Genomic DNA, 27,768 nt, shown 5'->3' with positions numbered 1-27,768 from the left:
CCCTATTCGGGAGCCGTACCTCCTTGGAAAGACCGGGGGAAGTGGAATTGTGGGAGAACATGGCGGCGGCTTTGGTGGCCCGGAGTCCCCGGGTTCTGACAATGTCACGTAAGTGTCACTCGCGGCTGGAGCCGCGTTCTAGGCTGCGGTGCTTCGAACCGAGCGACTTCCGCTCTGCTTGGGAGGAAGCGCCCCAGACGCCGTGGCTTCTGGGCCCGGGCCGTCCTTCCCTTCTCGGGGTCTCGTCTCCGGGACGCCCGAGCCTGGCCCAGGGGCCGCAGAAGAGGACGGGAACGAGGGGGACGGAATGGGAGGGGGAGAAGGAGGAGCGCGAGAGGCCGACCCTGTCTTTTCTCTGCCCCCAGACCCGCTACCCCTACTAAGTTGTGTACGAAGCGTGGCATTCAAGGCCGTTCCCAGCCCGCCCCGTTTTACCTCTTCACCTTATTCCCTTCATTTATCTCCTCATTTCTCTTCGCTCACTCCGTTTTCTGGAGCTCGAGCCTTTCTCTGCTCTAGCTTCCCTTTCCTTAGAAATAGAATTATTATCTCCCGTTCCCTCTTTTGACGGATGAAACTGAGGCCCGGAGCGAAGTGACTTGCCTAAGGTCACGCATAGTAATAGTAAAGTAGTGAATCACAGTAAAAGTCAGGGATTGCATCCAGTTCTTCTGAACCCATGTTCATCGTGCTGCTTCTTCGCATCATTGTGGTGGTGTTGAGTTTCTGGAGCAAGACACTTTTCCTCCCACAGGTTCTTCACTAGCTCTTCACGGGCGGGGACGTTAGATTAGAGCAGTTAGGAGGGTATTAGCTCACTTGGTGGGTACCCTCTTCGATGTTTCCCCTTCCTCAGAGAGACTTCCCTGGGTACTTTGTCGTGACCTCTCCTTTGTTCTTGTCACAGTCTGCCTTACTTTATATTTATTTGTGTAGATGTCATCCTCTGTGGATCATCAGTTTTTTCAAGAGAGTCCTTTATAATTTCTGTATTCCCAGAGGTTTGCACGAAAAAAGGGAAGAGAGTGGAGTCAGCAAACAGTTGGCCCTTGAGCTTGGTTTAGATTCCTCCCAAAATTCTAGAACATATTATTTCAAGGATAGTTTATGAGCATTTAGAAATGAGAGCATTGATCACTAAAAATCACTATGGCTTCACCAAGAACATGAATTGTGCCAGATTTACGTCATTGCCCTTTACTGACAGATTTAGATGGGAATTCTGTAGACATTACCTTAACATTCCTTACCTGTTCATTCTCTCTTATTCCTGTAGCTAATCACATGCTAAATCTTGCTGTTTCTACCTCCAGAATATCTCATGCATCTGGCCCCTTTTCTCCACTTAGATCATTTTCACCTTGATTCAGGGCATTATCATTCTCTTGCCCAAATTATTGCAAAGGTGGCTCCCTAATTGATCGTCTTTCCTCAGAGCTCTTCCTATTTCAGTCCATTTTCCACACTGCTATCAAACTAATTTTTCTTAAGCAGACATCTGTCCATGTCAGTCCCCACCTCAGTCAACTCCACTAGCTTCTTATTGCTTATAGAATCAAGTATAGATGCCTCTTTTTAGCCTTTAAAGGCCTTCACAGCCTTTCCCTAACCCTCAGACCCTTCCTACCTGTGTGACCCTGGGCAAGTCACTTAGCCTCTGTTTGCCCCAGTTTCCTAATCTGTAGAATGGGGTTAATAATAGCATCTAGTACAGTGCCTGGTGAAGAGTAAGCATGATATAAATGTTAACTATTATTATTATTCCTTAGCACAGTACATGAATATTAGACATTTGATAAATGCTTATTGATTAAAAAGTTTGAAACTAGAGATGGGTTTAGGGTGAAGGTGACAGAGGGGTAAAGCATGATTGAGGATACAAACCTGGTGACTGAAAGGATCATGCTGCCCTTCACAGAAATAGAGGCGTTTGGAAGGGGAGTGGATTTTTAGGGAAAGATAATTAACTGTTTTGTACTGGTTAAGTTTGAGATGCCTACAGAACATGAGTAGGAAAATGTCCAAATAGCATTGATAAACTAGGTATATAGATCCAGGATATATAGATCAGCTAAATAGAGAATATAATTAAATCCTGGCTGATGAGGCCAGGATGCTTAAACTGTTGCTGTGACACTTGAGTGTCAGAATTGAAAGAGAAGAGGGCCAAAGATAGAGCTTTGGGGTATATGGAGTTAGGACTTATGATATAATTGATAAACCAACAAAGGAGACTCGAGATAGTCAGATAAGAGAACCAATGGACAGTGGTATCATATCCCAGGGAAAAGAGGTTGGTCAGTAGGGGTCAAATTCTGCAGAGGCCAAGAAGAATTTGACCTTTTAGAGATCATTGGTAACTTTGGAGAAAGCAGTTTTGTTGCATGGTAAGGTCAAAAAGCTGGTTTACAAAGTGGTGAGAAATGAATGAGAGGGAATGGAGGTAATTCTCTTTATTTGCAGTTGTACTATTCACATTCTGAAGGTATTTCAAGGGCCAGATTTTGTTCAAAACAGTAAATTGTGTAGAATTATATAACACTGTTGTTATGTGTGTACATGAATTCTGCTAACTCTAACTTGAATCAAAGTAAAAATGGCCAAGCTCCATGTTGTTGTTACCAGTTATCCCTAGCAGGAATGTATTGTTTTCTGAGATGCACAGCAAGGATATCTGTGCTGGAGAAAATACAATCATGAAAACTTTGAGGAATTATTTGAGATCTCAAGGAAGAGATAATCGCAAAAGATGAAAAAACACAGATCATATTGCTGTCCATAAGCAATCTAAGGGACATTAATAACTAACACACAAACTTATTTACTCAGCTTCATCATAATTTTTATGAAAATAGTCCTTATGCATATTGAGAAATGATGTTGACAGAGAAAATAGTAGAGAAATTGAGAGAACAAAAAAGGTTAAAACTTTTTTTAAAATTTTCATCTTTATAGGGAAAAGAGGATCATGGAAAGAATTTGTGCACTGTTTAGGGTGGATAGGACATTGCTAATTAATGGGGAGAAGGTAGAGCTGCTCAACTTCTATTTTGCTACTATTGTTCCCAAGGTGAACAATCTTTGGATTGTAAAGTCAGTCTTTCAGTAAGCAATTATCATCAGGCGTGCACTATGTGCCAGGCACTGTGCTGAACACTGGGATGTAAAGAAAGGCAAAAGACAGTCTCTGCCCTCAAGGAGTTCACATCTAGTAGGGGAAACAATAACTAAAAGAACTCTATGTGTGTGTGTGTGTGTGTGTGTGTGTGTGTGATGAGAAGAGGGATTGAGAAAGGCATCTTACAGAAAGTAGGATTTAAACTGGGACTTCAAGGAAGCCACCAAGGGGCCGGGGTCACTGTATTGAAGAGTATGTAGGGCAGTATATGGTATAAAAAGACTGGAAAAGGAGGGGGCAACTAGGTTATAAAGGCCTTTGAAAGTCTAACAGAGAATACAAGTGTGAGGTGACAGTGTCAGAGGATAGAAGAAGGTGTATTGGAGAGATACGTCAAAAGCAAAATCCATAAGCTTTGGCAGTAGATTTGGTATGGAGTGTGAGAGATAGTGAGGAGTCAAGTATGACTCAAAGTTATGAGCCCAGAGGACTGGGAGAATGGTGGTTCCCTCAACAGTAATAGGGAAGTTTAGAAGGAGAAAGGCTTTAGGGGGAAAATAATGAGTCCAGTTTTGCACATGTTGAGTTTAAGATGTTTATTGGACATCCAGCTTGAGATGTCTGAAAGGCAGTTGGAGATGTGAGTTGAAGGTTAGCAGAAGGATTAGGACTGGATAGGTAGTTTTGAAAATCATCAAAAAAAAAAAAAGACAGAAGATCATCAGGATAGGATAATAATTGACTTCATGGAAGCTGATGAAATCACCAGGTTAAATAATATAGAGGGAGAAGAGAAGGCCCAAGAGAGAACTCTGTGAGTGGGTGTAACCTGGATGAGCTTCCATCAAAGGAGACTGAGAAGCAGTGGTCAGATAGGTAGGAGGAGAACCAGGAGAGAGTGGTGTCCCAACAATCTAGAGAGGAGAGTTGATCAAGGAGAGATCAACCATGTCAGAGGCTGAAGAGAGGTCAAGAAGAATGAGGATTGAGAAAGAATAGAATAAAAACTGTTAATAGGGAGTTGATATACCTTATAGGTATAATAAAAATAGGATAATATCAAAATATAAATATGAAAAAGAATAGAGATATCTAAGGTATAATCATGCCATTGTGTTGCAAAAATGGAGTAGAGGAGGTTATTATAGGTGATTGAACAATTGTTTAGTTATGTTAGTGGGCTGATCAACGTGAAGATAGAGAATGATAGAAGGGGATGGTTTGGAAGGAAAGTAGAGTTAAAGGTATTTAGAATGTTGGGCTGAGAGCATGGTAGATGAAAACAACAGGAATAGGGAAAGAGCATAGGAAGTAAGACTTCATTGTTGTCTTTCATGAGTTCAGTCTACCTATCAAAATTGCACTTTCTTAAAGGGGAGAAATCATGTCTAATAGCTCTTAGGTATTGCCTCATAGTGCCCAGCTTGTACTCTGCATACAGCAGGCAGTTCATAAAGCTTGCTGGCTGTTATTAACAAACTAATTGAGTAGGGATTGGCAAGTTATGCTTGGGAGCTTCAAGGGGGGAAAAGTCTTTGTATACATATTTTTAACTTTTGACTTATTCTTGGTTATTCTCTTGTCATGCTTAAGGATCTGGCATTACTGCTATTGCTACATCTGTATTTCTTGCCCAGTCCCACCGCAAACTTCATTATGCCCTTGTGCCTCATGGGAAAGGTGGACGCTCCTCAGTCAGTGGGATCGTGGCTACTGTATTTGGAGCAACAGGATTTTTGGGTCGATATGTCGTCAATCACCTTGGTAAGCTTGCTTGAGCATATATTCTCTTTAAGATTTTCATCTGCTACTTAATGGGATCACCTGTTTAAAATTCTGAACTCTGTGCATATTGCCTTTGCTACTTTCCAGAATGTTCTGTATTACTCCTAAGTTGCACTTAGAGAATTCTCTTCCTTCATGGAATTCCCATTTCCTAACAGCAAGGGATGGTAGATACAAGAATGGACAACAAAGGAAAACTGTAGAATGTTTTCCTATACATTCTCTGGTATGCCAAAAATATTTAGTGAAAAAGTGTTCCTAATACAGGCATGGTAGTAGAACTTCTGTGACTTCCTGCGCATCTAACCTATATGCCTCCTAGTTAAGTATTATCACACTTGCAATTTGGGTGTTTGAAACCAGGGGCTAGTGAGTATTCTGAATGGAAGGATAGGGTGGTGATAAAGTATACAGAATATACTTGAGGTCAAGTTGGATTGAACCAGTTTCCACTCAACATGGCTGCAAGGGAACCTGAGATGAGAAAGTTTTTAACAGCCCTTTCCCAGTTTACTCTTTCCAGTAGAAACCCATGATTTGCCTACGTGTGCTCATAGCTATGTAGATTGGTGCTTTGCTCTTTATTTCAGCCCATCTTTTCTGCCTTTCTAGGGCGCATGGGATCACAGGTGATCGTCCCCTATCGGTGTGAGCCTTATGATTTCACCTATCTTCGACCCATGGGTGACCTGGGCCAGATTATTTTTTTGGTAAGAACATAGTAAACATCACAAACGTGAGTTATTCCAAAAGCTGGGTGAAAAAGCAGGATAGTTCCCTGCCCTTCCCAAGAGGGCAAGGGCAAACCCCCAAATAAAGAGGAAGCTCACCCAGTCAAGTTCCAGGTTAACTTTTCCTTTTTTTTAAAAATGTTTTGTTGATGTTCTTTTTTTTTATGTCAGTCATTTCTTGACATACGTCCTTCCCCATTTAACCCTGCCTAATAACAAAGTAAAGCAGCTACAAAAGAGACTGATAGGCTTTCTGAAGAGGGTATGCAACATTCTGTCCCTTTGGCCCTCCACCTCACTAAGAAAAGGGAAATGTATTATTTCACCACGTATTTTTAGGGACTGAGATGGGTCAATTCAATTAACCTGAGTTCAGCCATTTTGAAGTGTAGTTTTAGTTACATTACAGAAGCCATAGTGGATATTGTTCTTTTGGTTCTTCTTTCGTTGCCCTGTATCATATCTTACAGGTCTTCCAATGTTTCTCTGAATTCTTCATTTTTGTCATTTCTTTTTGGTGTAATAATATTCCATGGCACTTACAAACCATGATTTATAGTTCATTTGCCAGTTGATGGGCATCCACATCCACTTTGATTCCTGTTTTTTGCTGCCACAGTAAACGCTGCTGCTCACAAATGGACAGGTTAACTGTACAGTACTGTTGCCCTAGGGTAAAAAAGAGATAATTTCTCTGTCATAAACAAAGCTATGTATCTCAGCTTTTTTATGCTTTACTGCTCTCTGCAGTGGCTTTCCTTTCTTCCACCCATTGTCTAATAGAGGCACAGTCAGTAATTCAGGCATTCAACAAACATTGTGTGCAAAACATTTTGCTAGACGCCTTAATTTAATTATACTGTGAGAGAATTTGGAGTATAAACTGAATACTGTATAGTTTTGTATTACTCAGTTTGGCTCAGGTTTAGAGGATCGAGCAGTTTTTTCAATGTACTGGTCTTTGTTGTTCCCTTTTTCAGTCAGCAGCACTTTCCTGTAGACCCTTACCTTGCCATGAAAGCTTTTTTTGTCTAGTCCACCTTTACTTCTACCATTTATTCAAAGTCCTTCCTAGTAAGTTCACTGTTCCACTCTACAGTGTAAGCCTTCTTGTTTCACCTCCACACAATATCCCTCTCTCTGCTGAAGATCCTGCCTCATATTTCACTGAAAAATTGAGGCTGTTTGCTGAGAGCTCCTTCTTCTCCCCTCCTACATATCACGCCACTTAGACATTTTCCGAAACTATCACCTTCTTCCTGCCAATCTCACATGAAGAAGTTGTCCTTGCCAAAGCTAACTCTACTACATGCATTACTTCCCCCTCCCATTTCACCAATCTTTCACCCTGTTGGCTCCTTCCCTGCTGCCTGCAAACATGCTTATGTCTTTCCTGTCCTTAAAAACCTGTCACTTGATCCTCCAACTCCAGAGCTATAGTGCTGTATTTCTCATCTCATTCTTGTCAGAGCAGTCTGCTAAGTTTCTCCATTTCCTTTTCTCTCAACTTTCTTCTAAATCTTTTGCAGGTTGGCTTCTGACATCATCATTTGGCTGAAACTGCCCTCTCCAAAGTTATTAATGATCTCTTAATTGCCAAAACTAATGTCTTTTTTTTTTTCAGTCTTAATCCTTCTTGACCTCTCTACAGCCTTTGTTGATCACCTCCATCTAGATACTCTCCTCCCTGGGTTTCCATGATAGTGCACTTTTTTGATTCTACTTCTGTCTGTTTGGGTACTCCTTAGTCTCCTTGCTGGTTTTTCATTTTTGCCACACTCATTAATTCTAGGTGTCTCTCAAGGCTCTTTTCTGGGTCCTTGTCTCTTTTCTCTATACTATTTTGCTTGCTCAGCCCTGATGGGTTTAGTAATGATATTTATACAGATGATTACCAAATCTAGGTATCTAGACCTAATTTCTTCCCTGAGCTTCTATTCTACATCACTTAGTGACTCTTGGACATTTCCAGTTGGATGTCCCATAGGGATCTTGAACTTAACGCTCCTAAAAAAGAACTTATTATTTCTTCTTCAAACCCTTCCCTCCTCCCAAATTTTCCATTTTTTTCTTTCCTCTTGGATTCTGTTTAATTGTTAAAGGTCAGAAACCAACAACTCATTTGCTTCCCCCATCTCCAGAAGGTAGCAGCTCCCCCTGTCTTCCTCTTGGGATGATCCAAGATCACCATCACCTCATTGCCTAGTGTTCAAGGATTGAACAAGTGAAGCTGTCAGAGGCAAGGCAAAGGAAGGGACCTGACTTCAAAGACAATGAATCTCTCCCCCCACTTCAGCAAATCCAAATCTAAAGATCATAGAGAACAGTGAATGAGTGAGAGTCACAGATCTTTCCTTCAGCCAAAGAGCTATGAAAGGGGACAGTTGGCCAAGACCAAGGCTTGGTGGTCCCTTGGTGACAGTTGAACTGTGGGACACTTGTCACCCCTAGCCCATTTCCAGTGTCTCTAGTGAGCTGGCTTTAGCTCCAAAAAATACCTTACTTCCACACAAGGCAAACCGTGGCTCTTGGGACTGTTGGACAGCTGGCTTGAGAAAAGGTGTGCGCCCCCCCCCCCCCCCCCCCCCCCCCCCCCCCCGAAGAAAGAAGAGGGTGAGGGAAGACTCCAGGTGCCAAGCATGGAGAGAAGTTCTAGGAAGGTTGGATCCTGGCCAGTTGGCTAATGGATCCATGGATCTGAGTCAGCCCCTCCACAACCTTGATCAGGTCATCTGTGGTGGCTTCTCACTTCATACCACTGCTGTCATCATACTATAAGTTAGCCATAACTTCTTGCATCTTGGGTCAGCTGATATCCAGGAAACTTTCAATCATATCTACATCAATGAAACCTATAGCTGGCTCTGTCTTGTGTTCTTCAGAAGGAGTGCTCAATCTTGGTGAACATTTTTGCCAACGACTTTATTGAGTTGGTTCTGCATGTCCAAGAGGAGATTGTACCAGCTTTCTGAAAGTGAAGTCACCAGATCGATCATCCATTGACTATGCCAAAGAGCACGGAGCCTCCACGGAAGTGGAGGTCTCCCCCCAGATTCTATATCACTAGGAAACCATGACATAAGATGTTGATAGACTCCCTCAGGTGGAAGAGTCCTACCTTCTACAGGTGCTGCCATTCCTTATCAGTGGTGGCAGCACTATCCTTGAGGGCACTGTTGTCTTCCCATTCGCCCAGGTGCTTAATCTTGGTGTCATCCTTGACTTCTCATTCTCACACCACGTAACCAATCTGTTGTCAAATCTTGTTCTATTTTCATGTCTGTCTCATATATCTATGTCTCTGTCTACCTAGCTCTCTATATATACATACACACACATATCTATATCTGTGTCTGTCTGCTATTCTCCATTCACTACTGTTCTCCATTTTCCAGTATAGACCCTCATTACTTTTTCCTGGGCTATTCCAGTATCCTTCAGAATGGTCTCTCTGCCTCAAATGTTGCCTTATCAATCCTCCATTCAGTTGCCAAAATGATTTTCCTAAAATGTGAGATTCTTCTTGCCATTTCCCCCCGAACTCCACTCCCCATTCAGTATACTCTATTAGTTCCCTATTACCTCTGGAATCATATATAAAGTCTTCTGTTTGATATTTAAACCTCTTTAACCTGACCCCTTCCTGCCTTTTCAGGCTTATTGTACTTTATACCCCACCACATACTCTGTGACTTTTATACTGGATTTTTTTGCACAAGACACTCCGTCTCCTATCTTTGCCTTTGAACTGGCTTTCTCCCATGCCTGGAATGTGCTCCATCTTCGTGTCTGCCATTTAGTTTTCCTGATTTACTTTATGACTTGGCTTAAACACCACAGGCAGGAAGCAGAAGACTTTCCTCAATCCCATCAGGTGCTTGTGCATTTCCCTATGAGATTACCTTCTATCTACTCTGTATGTATCTTGTATAGACCTACTTATTTACATTCTATCTCCCTCATTAGAATGTGAACTACTTGACAGCAAGGAATGTTTGTACATTCCTTTATACTTGTAGCACTTAGCATAGTGCTTGGCATATAGTAAATGTTTTTTGACTGAGTATGTCCTTCACCCTCTTTTTATTCTTTAGAAGAGTAAGGTCATAAGATCAACCGAAACTGGCAGAGGCCTTATAGACCACTTAGTCCATTCTCCTCATTTCACAGATGAGGAAACTGATACTCAGAGACGTTTATAAGAGGTAACTTGTTTGAAAGAACAAATAGATTCAAACCAAAGTTATCTGACTCTGCTCTTTCCACCCCACCATAGTAAGTTCTCTTCCTTTGGTTTCCATTATAAACTGCTATCTGCACAGCTGCCTTCCTCACTAACTGAACCAGTGTTGGAATGAGCTCTGTATTCAAGACTTTGTTTTCTTATTGATATCTTCTCAATATGTCTTGCTTTTAGGCCTTTGTGATGGCTGTTTGTCCTACTCCTCTATTCTGTATCAGCTCCTCTTGGGCTCTTCCCCTGCCATTTTTCTCTGAAGTTCTCATAGTTATTCTCATATCCCTTTCCTCTATCAGCTGACCTGACTCCTGGTGGAGGGATAAGTTGCATTTCAGCCTAGTTCTAATTAATTTTTTCCCCTTCACTCAGAATGAGGTGGTACAGTGGATAGAGGTCTGAGCCTGGAGTCAGGAAGACCTGAGTTCAAATATAGCCTCAGATTATGACCCTTGGCAAGATATTTAACCTCTGTTTGCTTCAGTATCCTCATCTGTAAAATGGGGGGGTAATAATAGTGCCTATTCCCAGGGTTATTGTGAAGATCAAATGAGATAATAATTGTAAAGCACTTAGCACAGTGCCTGTTAAATAGTAAATGTCATATAAATGTTAGTTGTTAATAACTAGTATTATTGTTATTATTATTTTGTGGAATACACAGCATATTAAAGACGGTCACCAGCTTATCTTGAGACATTTCCATTCCTCTTCTATTAAAGTGTTTAAAATAACTAAATACCTCATTTATATTTGATAGAAGAGTCCTTTCGAAATCTTTAGCCGTTTTATGGGGAATGGTCTATTTTGAAATTCAGAAATTGTAAGTTAAAATTTAAGCCCTGTCAGTTGTATTTGTAGCTTTAGGCAGAGGTTGCTCCATCTTTCTGGATCTCATTTTTCTGATCTGTAAAATGGAAACAAAACAGGTCTCAACTAAATAAGCTGCTATTAGTGCTCAAATTTAGATGCTCACCACCAAGAGAAATCCTTTATGCCTTTCCTGTCTATAGCTACATGTTATCTGAAGAGGAGCTTGGCTCCACCGAATTTGTCTTTGGCTCCCTGGCTAAATGTCAGGAGAGAGAATGCGCTTCTTGATTCTCTTGGTAGCCTAACTGAGACAGAGAAGTAAGAAGCAGCATGTTTGCTCTTCTGATGGAAATACTGACCTTATCCACGTGTAGGAGGAGTGTAGAGAAGTAAACAAAGCAGGTTGGCCCCTGAAACCATGCCCGTTGTATTAAATGAAGCCTTCATAAGATGCTGTTTCTTTGCAAATACAGTAATAAGCATTTGAACACCTGCCCAAACTTTGATAACGCTGTTTTGTATATGACTATATCCAGTGTTCTTTGATCTGATCTGATCTGATGCTGCTCTTCTAGGAATGGAATGCCAGGGACAAAAGTACCATCCAGAGGGCGCTGGAGCACAGCAATGTTGTCATCAATCTTATTGGACGAGATTGGGAAACTAAGTAAGTGCTTGGGGGTTTTTTCTTCCTTTTCCTTTGGGTTTTCTGTCCAGCAGGTGTAGAGTTGTCCATCAGTCACAGAGTATGTATTGAACACCTGGCATGTGCTTGGCACCATGGGATACAAAAGAATTTTAAGATATCTAGGATGTAGTAGTTGTAGCTATAGGGCTAATCCTGTCCTCTCATCTTACCGATGAGGAAACTGGGAACTAAAAATGTTAAGTTATTTGCCCAAGGTCGTGAAGACATTAAATAGGTAGTTGAACCAACATTTGAGTCCAGGTCTTCTAACTCTGGCCCTCTTTTGACTGTACCATGCTGCCATCCTTGGGCTAGGATAGGACTGTTTCAGTGATTGGAGGGACTAGAATAGATAGTCAAGAAAGAAATTTTAGAGGACGTGAGCTGAGCATATTAGAAGAACAGGAATTGACCATAAGTCTGGTAGGATAGAGCCCCAGAGATGTGATTTTTTTCTTTTGGATAGGGCCCCATTGTCACTTCCATTTATGAAATAAGGTCAGTCTCTGCAGTACAGAATAAATAAGAATTACGTGGTGATAGAGGGAAAAGAACATTGGCTCTGGACTGAGTTCAAATTCTACCTCTGCTACTTATTACCTCTGTGAGCTTGGGCAAGTCACTTAACCTCTTCATCTGTAAAATGATAGCACTGAATTTGATGGTCTGAGGTCCTGATGTGTTCTAGATCTATGATGCTATGAAAATTTCTCCGGTATAAGCTATAAACATTGCTGTGAAAACTGAAGTGTTTCATATAGAGTTTTAAAGCAGAGATTCTTTTTCTGGGATCCATGAGCTTGTTTTAAAAATATGTTAATATGGGGGCAGCTAGGTGGTGCAGTGGATAGAGCACTGGCCCTGAAGTCAGGACGACCTGAGTTCAGATCTGGCCTCAGACCGAACACTTGACACTTACTGGCTGTGTGACCTTGGGCAAGTCACTTAACCCCAGTTGCCTAAAAAAAAATGTTAATGACTGTGTTTCATCATAATTGATTTTCTTTGTAATCCTCTGTAACTTACTCTTACATTGAAAAACATTGTGAGAAGGGGTCCAAGTCACAAAAAGGTTAGGAATAACTACTTTAAATTTTTATAAAGTACTTTTCCCTCAACAATCCTATGAGATAGGTAGTATAGGATATAATTATACCCATTTCACCCATGAAGAACCAAGGCTCGGAGAGGTTAAGTAACTTGCTCAGGGTCACGTAACTGGTGAAGGCCAGAGTGAGACTTGAATACTAGATTTCTGATTCCAAGTCGAGCACTGTTTTTACTATACCATGATATCATAGGTCTTTAATTCTTTACTGACAACTTTTTTTTCTTCCTTAAGAAACTTCAGCTTTTCAGATGTCTTTGCTGCCATTCCCCAGACAATAGCTCAGTTGGCCAAGGAGGCTGGAGTAGAAACATTTATTCATGTTTCTCATCTCAATGCCGATATCAGAAGCACTTCTAAATACCTGAGAAATAAGGTCAGTCAAATGGAACTGGAAAGTGCTCCATCACAGGGCTAGTGTCATCTGTTCTTTAAAGCATGATGGAAGAAAGAAGAGCTTCCTGTTGAAATTCTAGGGGTCTGGTCAGGTACCATCAACTGAGCCAAACCCACACTTAGACTCTTTATGTTTCCTAATCCTGGTCTGGCCACTGTATCCTATGAAGTCACCTAAATCTAGAACTTTGTTCTCAGCATCCTTTTCTTTAAGCTTTTTTTGTACGTTAAAGGGAACATGCACTTTGAATGCTGAAACCTCTCGACTGGTTAATATTCTTGCATTTCTATCTTATTGCCCAGCACCTTCACACCTTCAAGTGGGCCCGCCATTGTCTTGTTAGTGTCTCCTATCCAGGGTAAAGAAATGCTTCTCATTCCCTGACTTTGTATTGTAGTATTTCCCTGGCATTGAGCCACATTTGAGGACCTGATATAGAGAAGAAAATATTCTTGAAATTGGAATATAGGAATATGATTTGGAATATTCAGAGAGGCTAGAGTGTCTCTTTCCATGGCACCTAAGCCTCTTGCCTTCAGAAGTCGGTCCTGTTCAGGCTGATTTTAGTGGGCCTGATCTAAACCAAGACAGCCCTAAGGCTTGTCCATTTTGGTTTGGAGTATTCTCAGAAAGTCCAGGATGGCCTTGAAATATTGCTGGTATGAAGGACTAGAAGGTGATTGGATTTTTCCTGGAATTGAATGGTCTACTCTGGGCCTTTTCCATGTCAGACTGTTCTGGGAATAAGTGGTATTTAATCTGTCAGCTTACCTCTCTTTTGCTGTTACTCCTCTTAGTATGTGTTCTAAGCTTCTTGTTGCTGGAATCCTTTTTATTTTCTCAACCAGCCAGCACTCTGACCTTTTAAAGGTTAAGTCCAAGGTTTTTAAATTTTTTGTGATAGTTATGTATTAGTATCACAACTTAGAAAGAGTTATAGGCTTTGGAAGGCAGGCACCAGTCCACTAGCAAAAAAGAGTGAAGCTTTGCTCATTTCTAGAACAATATTTGTTTTTATTCTTTATTTTGGATAGGCTGTTGGAGATGAAGCAGTGAGAGAGGCATTTCCTGAAGCCATCATCCTGAAGCCCTCTGACATTTTTGGAAGAGAGGATAGATTACTTAATTATTTTGCAAGTATGCATTCCACCTTTAAAAAAAGAATTTTGAAAATTGATGCCTTTTGATTTTACACCACGTTCATCTGTAAATATGGCCCTATCTTCCACCTACTTTGCCTTGTAACAGAGACTTAAAATGAAAAAGAAAAAATCAGTTTAGTGAAACAAACCAGGACATCAGAGGTGTTTGATATTATATATATAATGCTCTATACTCATATTTCCCCACTTTTGCAAGTATGCATTTCACATTGATACTAAGAGTGTCCAGATTTTCAGGCTAAGATTGAGACAGGGACTTAAGGTCCAGCTAAATATTCTATAATGGCAATAATATGTGTAACAGGGACTCTTTTAATTGCAAAGTATTTATGGGGGATCATGATGTGAGACTCGAACTCTCTCGTCTAAGAAATATTAGAGGGAGTAAGTGTTTAACAAGGAGGAAAGTGGATTTAAAGTAGGAGACATGATCAATCTCTTCTTGAAATGTTGTATTAAGAAGTTCGACTTACTCAGTGTAGCTTTAAAGTTCATAACTACGGCAGGTAAAAGTTAGAGGGAAGCAGATTTGACTTAAATAGAACAGGGTTAGCCAAAAATAAGAACTGCTTTGTGAGCTACCTGGAAGTATTCATTCAGAGGCTGCCTGATCACTTGTCAGTGATGTTAGAGAAGATATTCCTAGAGTAAGTAAAAGGGCTTTGACTAAATTATTTGTAAGGGCCCATTCAATTATAACATTTCATAAAGTAGGATTTATTTATGTTTCAGAGGTAAATATACATAGGCTTAGGCTGTCCTAGGCATTTCTTCATAGGAAGTAGGCCTGAGATAGGTTTTCTGAGATGAAGAGCAAGTTGGGCCTGTGGATGCTAAGTGCAGAAAAGCCCTGGACAGAATGAGCTGCAGAATGGAAGAGGTGGGATTAAAAACCAGCCTTACATTTTGTTCCTGCCTCTCCTCTTTTTCCCAATCCTGCCATCTAGATTCTACTTTGTACTAGCCGTGGGCAAGAAGTAGGGGGCAGCAGGGGGCAAGGGGTGGGGTGGGGGGAAGCCTGAGGAATCATGGGAGAGCAGAGTTCCTATGGCCAGTGATCATAAAGAAGCAGTTGCCAGGGTCATGATTCATATGTGTGAGAGAGAGATACACGCACAAGTTGGGAATTGCCGAGAGAGAGAGAGAGTGTGTGTGTGTGTTTCAGCCATCATGCTTATGCCACAAGAGAAAATCAGCCTCTACAATCGTGAGAAGACTCTAAGCAGTTGTTCTTCAAACCTGGGCTCTGTGAACTTGTTTTTAAAAAATATTTTGATAACTGTATTTCAGTGTAATTGCTCTACTATTCTGCTAGTGTGTCATCGCAGTGGGGTGACAATCCTGACCTCCTTTCCTAGAACTAACCTGAAAATTTATGAGTTGCTCCTTTATTAGTAGCTCTGGGTACCTCCTAAGAGTTGTGGACCAATTTTTTTGGAGGATTTTGCATTGAAGCATGCATAACATTAGATAAGGAGATAAGTCTCTTCCTGGCTTTTCTTGGAAAGCCATTTAACGTCTTCAGCTTTCCCATCTGAAAAAGCTCTCTTTTCCCTAACTCAGAAGAAGATCTTTAGCATAAATTGGAAAAAACTTTTTATAAATTCTTCAAAGTGTTCTTTTAACATCATCAACAGTGTTGGTAGTATATAATTGAACATACATAGGACTTGTGTGACTACTCACATATTCTTATGATTGTCTTTGTTCTTTTCTGCTAGATGTCCGTTGGTTTGGTGGTGTGCCTCTCATTTCATTGGGCAAAAAGACAGTGAAACAACCAGTTTATGTAGGTATTCTTGTTGGGGAGGGATGGAACCTCCTTCAACAAACCCTTATTAATTAAATTAACACCTATATTTTGTAATTTGATGCCACAAGAGAAAGTATGGTATAATGGATAGAGTTGGCCTCAGAGTCAGAAACACCTAGGTTCAATTCCTGCTTCTGACACATACTGGCCGTATGATTCTGGGCAAGTCACTTAACCTCTCAGTGCTCTCATGCAGCTAACACTGTATGTATACAAGTCACAGAGCACTTGCCAGTCTGGGTTGGTTGAGGACATTTCCTCACTGGTAGTGCCATACACCAGTGAAATCACAAGCCCACTCAAAACAAAGCTGTGGTAGCCACTAGGAGAGATGCAAAGGTCTATAAGACATGATCCTAATCTCATCTGTTGAGGAGTCCCCCTAAAGATGATGGAAAGATGCATGCTAGGCCCAAGTGGGCTGCAGTGCATTGCCAACCAAGAATCGTGTAAGAGAAGTGACATAATGGATGTCATCAGAGAGGTGCATGACCAATAAGTAGTCATGGGGCAGGAATGAGGGATACTCAGTAGACAAACTGCCTGCTCAGTTGTAACCTATGCAATGTCAAGGGAACCGAAGGGAAGCTTCCAACGTGTTGGTAATCCCTCTGTGGAGGATTTCTAGGAGAACATAGATAAGAGCTGCCAAGGATGAGAGGACTTGGGACGGCAGGAGTTATCAATTTTATTGCAATCACAGATACATCTAAATATGAGATGCTGACCATAGTGAACTTACAATCTAAGATGAATATAAATTGAGATCAAAACAAGAGGATGACAGTGCAGAAAGTTTCTGGTTCCAAACTATAGTTTAACGTATGATGAAATGATGGCCATCAACTTTTTGGTTTCACTGTGACCTATTGGCTTGCTGCATCACTCCTCAATCTCATTTGTTCCCCCTGGTTGGCGCTTTTGGCCAGTAACTCTAATATGGGGGTGGCAAGACCTGTCTTTTCAGTACTTCACAGGATTCATAAAGTTAGGGCCATAAAGGGGACCTTAGCTATCATCTGGGTCAACTCTTTCGTTTTTCAATTTGGGAAATGGAGTCTCCAAAAGGTTAAGTCATTGCCCAAGGTAGTAAATAGCAGATCTAAACCCACGTCCTCTGAACTCCAATCCAGTGGTATTTTGACAAAACCACACCTACTAGGAGTATAAATGAGATGTGTGAAGTGTTCTTATTAGAGAGGCTTTCTGAAAATGGATGATATCATTATTTCAGTCATTTCAGATTGTCAGGAATCTTTGTAATTGGGTTGTTTTTAACATTAATGTTTTTTTTTCACAGGTAGTAGATGTATCCAAAGCCATTATCAATGCAATTAAGGATCCAGATGCCCGAGGGAAGACCTATGCCATCACTGGGTAGGTGGCTCTGATGTGAGATTTTTAAATCTTCCTGGACAAAATATGTGGTGACATCTAATCTCTTAAAAACAACATTCTTCAGCTATCTGTTATTAGTAATCATTTATTCCTATTGTTCCTCTTCTCAGGGAACTAATTCAGGGATTCTCACTTTCATACCTCTTAGTTCATTAATGGGTTCAATATAATGATTCTTGGCTTTTGTGACACCCCAGGGTGTCTCCAGTGACAGAGGATCAGGACTATAGAACTGGAAGGTGCTCCAGAGTCCTCCCCCTCATTTTACAGTTGGGGAAACTGAGGGCTAGAAAATTTCAGTGACTTGTTCCAGGTCACATAGGCTTTAAATGGCTGTGCTAGGGTTCGAACCTAGATCCTCTGACTCCAAATCCAGGGTTCATTACACTGTACCATGTTCACATCTCAAAACGTATCAGAATTCTAAACAGAATAAGTTTTAGCATATTGCTAGTTGTAAAATCAAATCTTTTCCAAATTAAAAGGGTAATAGAAAACTGAAGGTACTGCTGGGTTAAGTGATTATCTGAAGTTAGACAGTCAGGAATTATTATCTGATTCCCGAATTATTTAACAATCAACATTGAGTGTATTTTCTTTATGTTGTGTTAACTTCCAAAGGAACTGGAGAGGACACAGTTCTCCAGTCTTAAGCCAAACCTGTTGGGGGTTTGGGAAGAGGGAGTGGGAGAGGGAGAGGGAGAGAAAGAGAAGAAGAAAGGAGAGGAGAGGAGGAGAAGGGAGAGAGAGGTGGGTGAGGAGAGAGGAGAGAAAAGGGGGTGGGAGGAAGAGAGATTGGAGAGGGAGAGGAGAGAGAAACAGATAGACACTCTCTTAGTCTCATCCTGAGACGCCAGCAAGGTAAATTGGATTCATCAGTTTCTAGGGATGTAGCAGAAACAAAGACAGCTAGTTTAGTGTCTTTAACAGGAAGTCCTTAGTAGATATACACATTTTTGGTTAACAAACAAATCCTGAGTTCCATACCAGAGGAAATATCTTTCTTAGAGTTAAAGCTAAGAACACAGAAACTCAGGAAAGCTCGGCTCTTTCCCTGTGGCCTATTTTAGGAGATGAACTCTGTGGAGAAAATAAATAATACCTGGTGTCCTATCAGTATGCATGATGTGACTTATTAAATAATTAATAAATAATAAGTCACAATGTGACTTATTCACTGTCATATTTCTTCCTGAGTTGCTTGTCATAGTGTGACTTTTAAATAGAACAGCATCTGAACTTGCCGAACCATCATAGTCTTCAGATTTGGTCTTTATTAGTTAAGCACTGAGTCCATCTTTTTTAGATACAAAAAGGGTTATTTTTTTTTCTCCATGTGTGCCAGCTGTTAAAAAGCTTGTGGTCAGCTACTTTTAGATACCAAGCCTTAGCTTATCCGTTGGATTGATAATGTTATGGAGTATACAGATACACAAAACTATTTACTCAGATGCCTTTTTGTGAAAAATTGTTAACTTGTTAAGATAGCAGGGTCTGAAAAGCATAGAATTTTAAAGCCAAAAGAGACTTTAGTGTTCTTGTAATTTAGCCCTCTTCTTTTACGAATGAGGCAACTCAGGTCCGGACAAGTTAGGTGACTTACCCACGGTCCACGTAGAATGCAGTCAGTCTCAAGCATTCATTCAATATTCACTATATGGTAGGCACTGTACTAAGTGCTGACAATACAAAGCAAGGGAAAGATAGTCCCTGCCCTCAAGGAGCTCACATTCTAATAAGGAAAAACAAACATGTAAATAACTTGGTACATGTACCAGATACATAGTAGATGGAAGATAATCTCAGAAGAGAATATACTAGCAACTGAGACTTCTTGCAGAGTATAGAATTTGAGCTGAGTCTTAAAGGAGATGACCTTGTGTACTTGAAGTCAGTGCCAGTTGAGCCCAAGCTGGAAATATTTATACACGGGTCTGATGATGGTCTATGTGATCATTTTGCCATCCTCATCCTTCTTGATTTCTCTGCCCCTCCTTGATACTCTCTCTTTTCTGGGTTTTTGTGACACTGATCTCTCCTGGTTCTCCTCCTACCTGTTGTTCCTTTTCAGTCTCCTTTTCTGGCTTTTCTTCCATATCATACCATGTAACTGGATTTTCTCCAAGGCTCTCTGCTGGACCTTCTCTAAACTCTGGGTCACCTCATCACTCCATTGGGTTTAATTATAATCTCAGTGCAGATCACTCACAAAGTTTTCTGCTCTCCCTCCATCTTCTCCTTCCTGTCTCTCCCTCTCTCTGTCTCTATATGTCTATCTGTCTCTCTCTTCTTTTCTTCCTATTTCTCTCCTCTTACTCCACATATACAGTCCATTTCTAGTTACTCACAGTTGATTCTCACTAATCACACAACTACTACCTTACTTTAGGCCCTCTGCCTTCAAAGACAGTCTTGGTGAGTTTCTGAAGCTGAAAAAGTCATAACTGTGTGGTCAGCCTTCTGGAGATGAGCTTCATTGCACTTAATTAGGATGGACTTTATGTAGCAGGACAGACAGGCATGCTATTTTGTCAGTTGCTGAATCTGCACTCGAAACTTTTCCAGTTTGAGCTCCACTGACATTAACTTTGAGAACCCAAGATCACTTCCACAGCATTCAGTTACAACAGAGTAGGAATTTAAAATGCTGTTGTAAAATGTATAAATTTGAAGGAACATGCTTAGCTCTTTGTCCCATTTTGTCTTTGCTAATCATTTCTCCCCTTTTAAACCATGTCAAATATTTATAGAGTTCTTACTGAATTACCTTCAGTCCTAGTCACCTGTCATGAAATCTCTAACTAAAGAACCAAAAAAAAAAATGTGGTAGGAGGAGCAATTCAAGAGCAAATGTTTTTGTTTTTGTAGGCCGAATCGGTACCTCTTATATGATTTGGTGCAGTATATCTTTGCTGTGGCTCACAGACCATACCTTCCATACTACATGCCACGTTTTGCCTATCAGTAAGTAACATATTTGTTGGAATCCTTCTCTGGAAAGAAACTTAAGCAGGTATGCTTACCTTTGCCATCTTTTACAACAGTATTGACATAGCCACAGTTAATATTGTATTTTTGCAGCTTTTCCCAGTTCCTCTAAGTAAAGACCAATAGGAAACAGGAGACAGAGGTAGAGTATAGCTGGTTAACAATATGCATATTCAAGTTTAACCAATCATATAAATTGAACAACTAAAATTGCAAATCTTTAGAGTCTTTTCTGTTGGTAGACCCAATGGTTTTGAGTTATGGAATGATGTCCTTTTTCACATTGGGTATAAAGCTGGAGGTGAGACTTCCTAGTTATTCCATATACCCTTTAAGCAAAAAGCAAAGGAAATTGGTCCATTCTCTATGAGACAGTTGTTGGGATGTGCCAAAGTTTTACCCATTACTTACAAACGAAGAGATTCAGGAAATAAGTTTGAATTATGTGCAAAGAAAATAAGACAGGTGCTTGACGGTAATCTCAGTGACATCTTGATTCTCAGGGTCTCATTTTTAAATGTAGTATCTGGAGGTAATGCTGGATTAGGGGCCAAATCTATTTCAGCCTAAGCTTCTCAATAGTTTAGTCTTCAGATATGAAGATTTACAACTTTGTTTTAATAATTTTTATTAGGCACTTGTGAATGGCTTCACTCCAACTGATGAGACTAGTTCATAAGCATAACAATGGGGCCTCTACTGGTCTGAGCACTAAGAACTGTCATCTGTATAGGGCAGGCCCTTTCCAGGAGGTAGGTCCATTCAAGATACCTAAGTATAGAGCTATGAAGAATTTTTGATGACACTAGAACCCAAGGAACTAGAAACATCTCCCCCATAATCAGAGAGTTGTGATACCCTGATAAATTGCCCTTTTCAATTCTAGGACTCTCTCTGAATATGGAATCATATGATCATAGATTTAGAACTTCTAAACTTGATGACTTAGAAGCTATTAAGTCCAACCTCCTCATTTATAAATGAGGGAATCAAGGCTCAGAGGAGTTAAGTGACTTGCCCAGGTTCACACAGCTTGTAAGTGTCTGAGGCAGGATCTGAACCCAAAACTTCCTGACTTGAAGTCCAGGTTTTCTCTGTGACTTTATGCAGAGCACTCTGTCCCCTGAGGAGTATTAGAAAAACACTTTTGTCAGGACTTCTTGCTTACGCTTGCCATGAAATAATTCTCATTTCCCCATATTTTCACCTGGTAATTAAGATTGATTTAAGGACATCTAAGGAAGAGCCTTAATTCATATCAAATGGCTTAATACAGTACTTGGTGCTTAATAAATGCCTGTTGAATTAATGAATGAATTTAGGGAAAAACTTCAGTTTACATCAGTGACAGGCTTATTTCCATCAAAAAGAAGGGCTCTTCACTGGCCAGGTTATCTTATCCTTAGTTTTCGTATCTTTCTTTCTTTTAGATTGTCTGTTGGCTAAAAGCCATTGGGATAATATTTGGAATGGAATGGAATCATATATATTCACATTTGCACAAACCTACTATGGCATGAGTACTTACCTCTGACACAACAAATTCATGTGTTCCAGGGCTTACATTTGTGCCTTCTATTTGAATGCTTGGTTTCATTTATTTTAAAGGCTTTGCACATTTTGTGGGGAAAATGTGGGTAAAGGGGGTGGTCAAGAAGGTCAGAAGTCAGTCTACCTAGAATGGAGTCAATCAGTAAATAAACAAGCATTTATTAAATGTCTACTGTGTATATATTAGTATACAAATGTGAAACGTTTTCTGCCTTCACTTAGCTTCTACTTGGCAGGTATAACATTTGTCAGGGAATGGTAAAGAGAGCTTTGGTCAAGGCCAGGAGTTTCAAACTTTTTTTGTTGTTGTTGTTCTCATGGACACCTTTGGCAGTCTGTGGACCTCTTCTCAGAATGCTTTTCAGTGTACAAACGAAAATATATACGGTTACAAAGAAAACAAATTATATCAATATTAATTATTATCATTTTAATAATTGTTTATATAATAATTAATATTAATCAAAATATTAATAAAACAAATCCATAGATCCCAGGTAAAAAACCTCTGGTTGAGGCAGTTGTAGGAAGTGTAGGTGGAGCCTAGCTTAATATGCCCTTTCCAATAGTGTTGGTAAAATTGATTTGGTTATTATTACCTCAGCAAGAGGTAGAAAAGGAGAGTGGAAGGTACACATGAAGCAGCAGGGCTTTAGGAAAGGTGCTTAGGCTCTGGTGTCAGGTGAATGGCTGCATAGTATTAATGCTTGGCCTGAGGTGGCTAGATACAGATATAGAGGACTGATTTAACCACCAGTCTGAGACAGTGCTGCCCCAGAATGAATCCCAAAGCTGAATTCATAGTTGGAAAGGATCTCAGAGGCCAGTCAATCCTGCTCCCCTCATTTCATAGATGAGGAAACTGCATCCCAGGGAGGTTAAATAACACAGGTAATAAATGTCAGAAATGACATTTGAACTTGTGTGATTGAAAAAGTCTTTTTAAACATTTGTGAAGTCTAGACTTTTAACAGCCTCTCAGTATGATTCTTTCAGCTAGCTAAAATGATTTTGTGCAGAGATACGGAGCGTTCATATACCTCATGTTTGTTTCCAGATTGGTGGCAAGAATCTTTGAGATGAGTCCATTTGAACCCTGGACCACAAGGGACAAAATAGAGCGGGTAAGTATGCATCAACAAACATCCTCCTTAATTTGTTGGACAGAGTCCTATAGAAATTACTGACTCATACTGTTCTTACTTTATTCTAATACTGGCTTAGCTACTGACATGTGAGCCAAGTTAGATTCTATAAGTTTCTGGCATTCCACACCTATTGGAAGGAAAGTAATCATCAGTCACTATCACTGAATTCCTGCTGTATACTGGCTGTTGCTATGGAGGATACTAAAAAACCAGACTCAAAATGTTTCTTCTATATTCATTTATTTATTTGGTGAGGCAATTGGGGTTAAGTGACTTGCTCAGGGTCACACAGCTAGTACGTGTCAAGTGTTTGGTCTGAGGCCAGATTTGAACTCAGGTTCTCCTGACTTCAGGGCTGGTGCTGTATCCACTGCGCCACCTAGCTGCCCTCCTCCCCCTAAATGTTTAAAAAAACCTTTTTTTCGATCACACAAACAAAAAGGCATGAGGTTGAGTTTCATTATTGTTATGGGACAAATATAAGTGGTCACCTATAGACCCCATTCAAGATTTCTTCTTCTGTTCCCGTCTAGTTTCTCCACTTAAATATTTAGGCAGGGTCATAGATTTAGATATGGAAAGGACCTTACTGACAGCTGAGTCCAGCCCCCACATTTTACACATGAAGTATCTGAGTCCAAAACATGCTGAGTGATTTGCTCAGCATCTCCCAGCTGTTGTGTCTGATGTAGGCTTTGAATTCAGATCTAGTTGAAAGAGTGCTGGTGTTGGAGTGAAAGTATTAGAGCTCAAATTCTACCTCTGACATTTACTAGTTGTGTGACCTTGGGCTTCAGTTTTTCTGACTATAAAATGAGAGAGTTGGACTAGATAGTTTTTAAGGTTCTTAATAGATTTAAGTCTGCACTTTTATGATCCTGATTGATTTCCCCTGCCTTCTAAGTAGGATGACATCTAAAGTATCATAGGTCATTGAGTTCAGTCTGTACCTGAAAAGGATTTACTCTTCAACATCCTTGACATGTTTATCCAGCTTTCACTTAAAGATCACCAAGATCAGGGAACTCTCTGCCTCCTGAAATAGCTCTTCTTACTTTGGGACAACTCTATAGGAAAGTTTTCCTTCTGTTGAGTCCAGATTTACTTCCCTTAGAACTTCTTCCATTTGCTCCTAATTCTGCTTTTTAAGGCCAAGCAGAACAAATCCAATATCTCTTCTGTGCGATAGCCTTTCAGATACATGAAGACTGTTATGTTCTCCCTAATGCTTTTCTTCTCCAGACCACAGTAAAAGTATACCTAGAGTAAGAAAGTGATCAGCAGGAAGAATGCTTGGGAGAAACAAATTCCGTAAATTTTGGCAGCCTGTCAAACAGGAGCTGAGGTAGAGAGTCTGTGCGTAATGAAGAGGCACGGCCAAGATAGAGGGAAGAGAGGACTGAATGGCACGTAGAACAACCTTTGTTTCTTCTCACTTCCCAGTCTCTTGAGTTTTTGGTAGAGATTTTTATTTATTTGCCTTACAAAATCTTTTATTCTCTTTTCTTTTTTTAATATTGTTGTCACTTAAAAAAATTAATAGTTTTTTCAAACAATCACTTGTCATTTCCCAGTGACATTTCACCACAGCTCCCTCTTCTTTCGGAAATTTAAGTTCTCCCTTGTAGCAAATAAATATAGTCAGACAAAATATTTCAACATACTACTCATATCTGAAATGCACCTCATTCTGTAGCTATTTGTTGTTTTTTGTTTTGTTTTGTTTTTTTACCACTTCTTTTACTGAGAGATGGGAGGTATATTTCACCCTCAGTCTTCTGAAGTCATGACTGAAGTAACTGATCAGAGTCCTGAAGTCTTTCAGTGTTTTCTTCTGTGTTACTGTGGTTATATATAGTGTTCTCCTGGTTCTGCTTTCTTCACTGCATCAGTTTATACAAGTTTTGCCAAGTTTCTCTAAATTCTTAATATTACTGTTTCTTATGGTATATGAATATTTCATTATATTCATATATCACAATTTTTTCAGCCATTCCACAGTTGATGGCCAACCACTATCCTTCCAGTTTTTTGGTTTTTTTGCTACTATAAAATGTAGTGCTATAGAAATTTTTGTTTAGATAGGACCTTTTCCTCTCTCCTTGACTTGCCTCATAGTGGTATCTCTGAGTCAAAGGATATATAGAGTTTAGTTACTTGGTATAATTCCAAATTATTTTCTAGAACAGTTGGACCAATTCATAGCTACACCAGTAGATCATTAATCTGTCTGCTTTCTCACAGCACCTCCAACATTTAGTATTTTTTTTTTTTTTTACCAATCTGATGGCTATGAGATGAAACCTCAAAGCTGTTTTCATTTGCATTTTTTATTCCTAATGACTTGGAACATTCTTTCTTATGGCTGTCGATAGCTTGCATTTCTTCTTTTGGAAACTACCTTTAAAAAAAGGAAACTGCTTATTCATATCCTTTGACTATTTATCTGATAGGTAGCTGATCTGTTTTATAAAGGTTGCCTGTGTTTGGGATCCGCTTTTGATTTGAATTTTTAGGATCTCTCCTTTGGACTTGTTACCATACTTGCCTTTTGACATTAAATTTCAGGAAGCAAAAAACGCTTCATATTTCATGAAGTCAGCCAAGTCTTTTATTTTTTTAATTAATTTATTTTTAGTTTTCAGCATTCACTTCCATAAGCTTTTGAGTTCTAAATTTTCTCCCTCTCGCTCCTTGCCTTCCTCCTTAAGATGGTGTGTGATCTGGTATAGGCTCTACATATATATTCCTTTTGAACATATTTTCACATTAGTCATGTTGTAAAGAAGAATTAGAATCAATAGGAGGAACCACAAGAAAGAAGAAACAAAACAGAAGAAAAGAGAAAAAAAAGAGAAAATAGTATGCTTTAATTTGCATTCCAACTCCGTAGTTCTTTTTCTGTATGTGGACAGCATTTTCCATCATGAGACTCTTGGAGATGTCTTAGATCCTTGCATTGCTGAGAAGAGCTAAGTCTCTCAAAGTTAGTCACTGCCCAACGTGGCTGTTACTGTGTACAATGTTCTTCTCGTTCTGTTCACTTCATTCAGCATCAGCCAATACAAGTTTTTCCAGGTTTTTCTGAAGTCTGCTTGCTCATCATTTCTTATAGCACAGTAGTATTCCATTACATTCATATACCACAACTTGTTCAACCATTCCCCAACTGATGGGCATTTCCTCAATTTCCAGTTCTTTGCCCCCATAGAAAGAGCTGTTATACATATTTTTGTACATGTGGGTCCTTTTCCCATTTTTATGATCTCTTTGGGATACAGCCCTAGAAGTGCTATTGCTGGGTCAAAGGGTATGCACATTTTTATAGCCCTTTGGGCATAGTTCCAAATTACTCTCCAAAATGGTTGTATCAGTTCACAATTCCAGCAACAATGCATTAATGTTCCATTTTTCCCCACATCTTCTCCAACATTTATCATTTTCCTGTTTTGTCATGTTAGCCAATCTGATAGGTGTGATGTGGTACCTCAAAGTTGTTTTGATTTTCATTTCTCTAATCAATAGTGATTTAGAGCATTTTTTCATAGCTTCTTCATCTTGACTTGTATTCTTATAGATTTGACTCAGTTCTCTATGTATTTTAGAAATGAGGCCCTTTTCAGAGACTGGTTGTAGAAATTCTTTCCCAGTTTTCTGCTTCCCTCCTAATCTTGGTTGCATTGGCTTTGTTTGTGCAAAAACTTTTCAATTTAATGTAATCAAAATTATCCGTTTTGCATTTCATAATGTTCTCTATCTCGTTTGGTCATAAATTCTTTCCTTCTCTATAGATATGACAGGTAAACTATTCCTTGCTTTCCCAGTTTGCTTATAGTATCAACCTTTATATCTAAATCGTGTACCCATTTTGACTTTATTTTGGTATATGGTGTAAGATGTTGGTCTATACCTCGTTTCTGCCATACTCTTTTCCAGTTTTCTAAGCAGTTTTTGTCAAATAGTGAGTTCTTATCCCAGAAGCTGGGGTCTTTGGGTTTATCAAATAGTAGATTGCTACAGTCATTGACTACTGTGTCTTATGTACCTAACTTATTCCACTGATCTACCACTCTGTTCTTAGCCATTACCAAATGGCTGCTTTTTGATGATTGCTGCTTTATAATACAATTTAAGATCTGGTATGGCTAGGCCACCTTCCCTAGCATTTCTTTTCACTAGTTCCCTAGATATTCTGGACCTTTTGTTCTTCCAGATGAATCTTCTTATTATTTTTTCTAGCTCTATAAAATAAATTTTTGGTAGCTTGATTGGTATGGCACTGAATAAGTAAATTAATTTAGGTAGAATTGTCATTTTTATTATATTAGCTCAGCCTACCCATGAGCAACTGATGTTTTTCCAACTATTTAGATCTATTTGTGTGAAAATTTCAACCAAGTCTTGATAATGTAACTCATACTAACATTGGAGAACTGTAGATAAACAGATTGCCTACTGGGGACAGAGGTGGGCAGTTTGATATGTTGGTTGGTTTTCATTAATCTTTTGTGTTTTCTTATGTATTCAAAGATTCACATCACCGACAAGAAATTGCCTCACCTGCCTGGCTTAGAAGACCTTGGTGTCGAGGCTACTCCCTTAGAACTCAAAGCCATTGAAGTTCTTCGACGTCATCGCACATACCGATGGTTGTCTGCGGAACTGGAAGATGCAAAGCCAGCCAAAACAGTCAACTTTTAATGTTCCCCAGGCAGCTTTGTGTTTTCCATATTGTTTAGGTCACCTGTCCAGCCACTGATTTTCTTCAGAGAATTCTGTGCCCGATGGATCAGATTCCTCAATTAAAACTTTTAAGATTAATTTTAGAAA

General features: G+C 39.8%; 1 protein-coding gene across 1 annotated transcript; it reads left to right on the top strand.

Annotated features, from left to right (window-relative positions):
- On the top strand, positions 1-27,768 carry NDUFA9 (NADH:ubiquinone oxidoreductase subunit A9). Its single transcript, XM_027856462.1, has 11 exons — positions 1-108; positions 4,712-4,882; positions 5,516-5,613; positions 11,260-11,351; positions 12,715-12,856; positions 13,912-14,014; positions 15,762-15,829; positions 17,154-17,230; positions 20,120-20,215; positions 22,848-22,914; positions 27,469-27,768. The coding sequence occupies exons 1-11, from the start codon at positions 60-62 to the stop codon at positions 27,637-27,639; spliced, it is 1,134 nt and encodes a 377-aa protein (XP_027712263.1). The 5' UTR covers positions 1-59; the 3' UTR covers positions 27,640-27,768.

The sequence above is a fragment of the Vombatus ursinus genome, unplaced genomic scaffold (genome assembly GCF_900497805.2).
Source record: "Vombatus ursinus unplaced genomic scaffold, bare-nosed wombat genome assembly UNPS02011431.1, whole genome shotgun sequence".
NCBI lineage: Eukaryota > Metazoa > Chordata > Mammalia > Diprotodontia > Vombatidae > Vombatus > Vombatus ursinus.
Note: the sequence above shows the minus strand (reverse complement) of the source record. Positions and strands in the feature narration are given on the sequence as shown.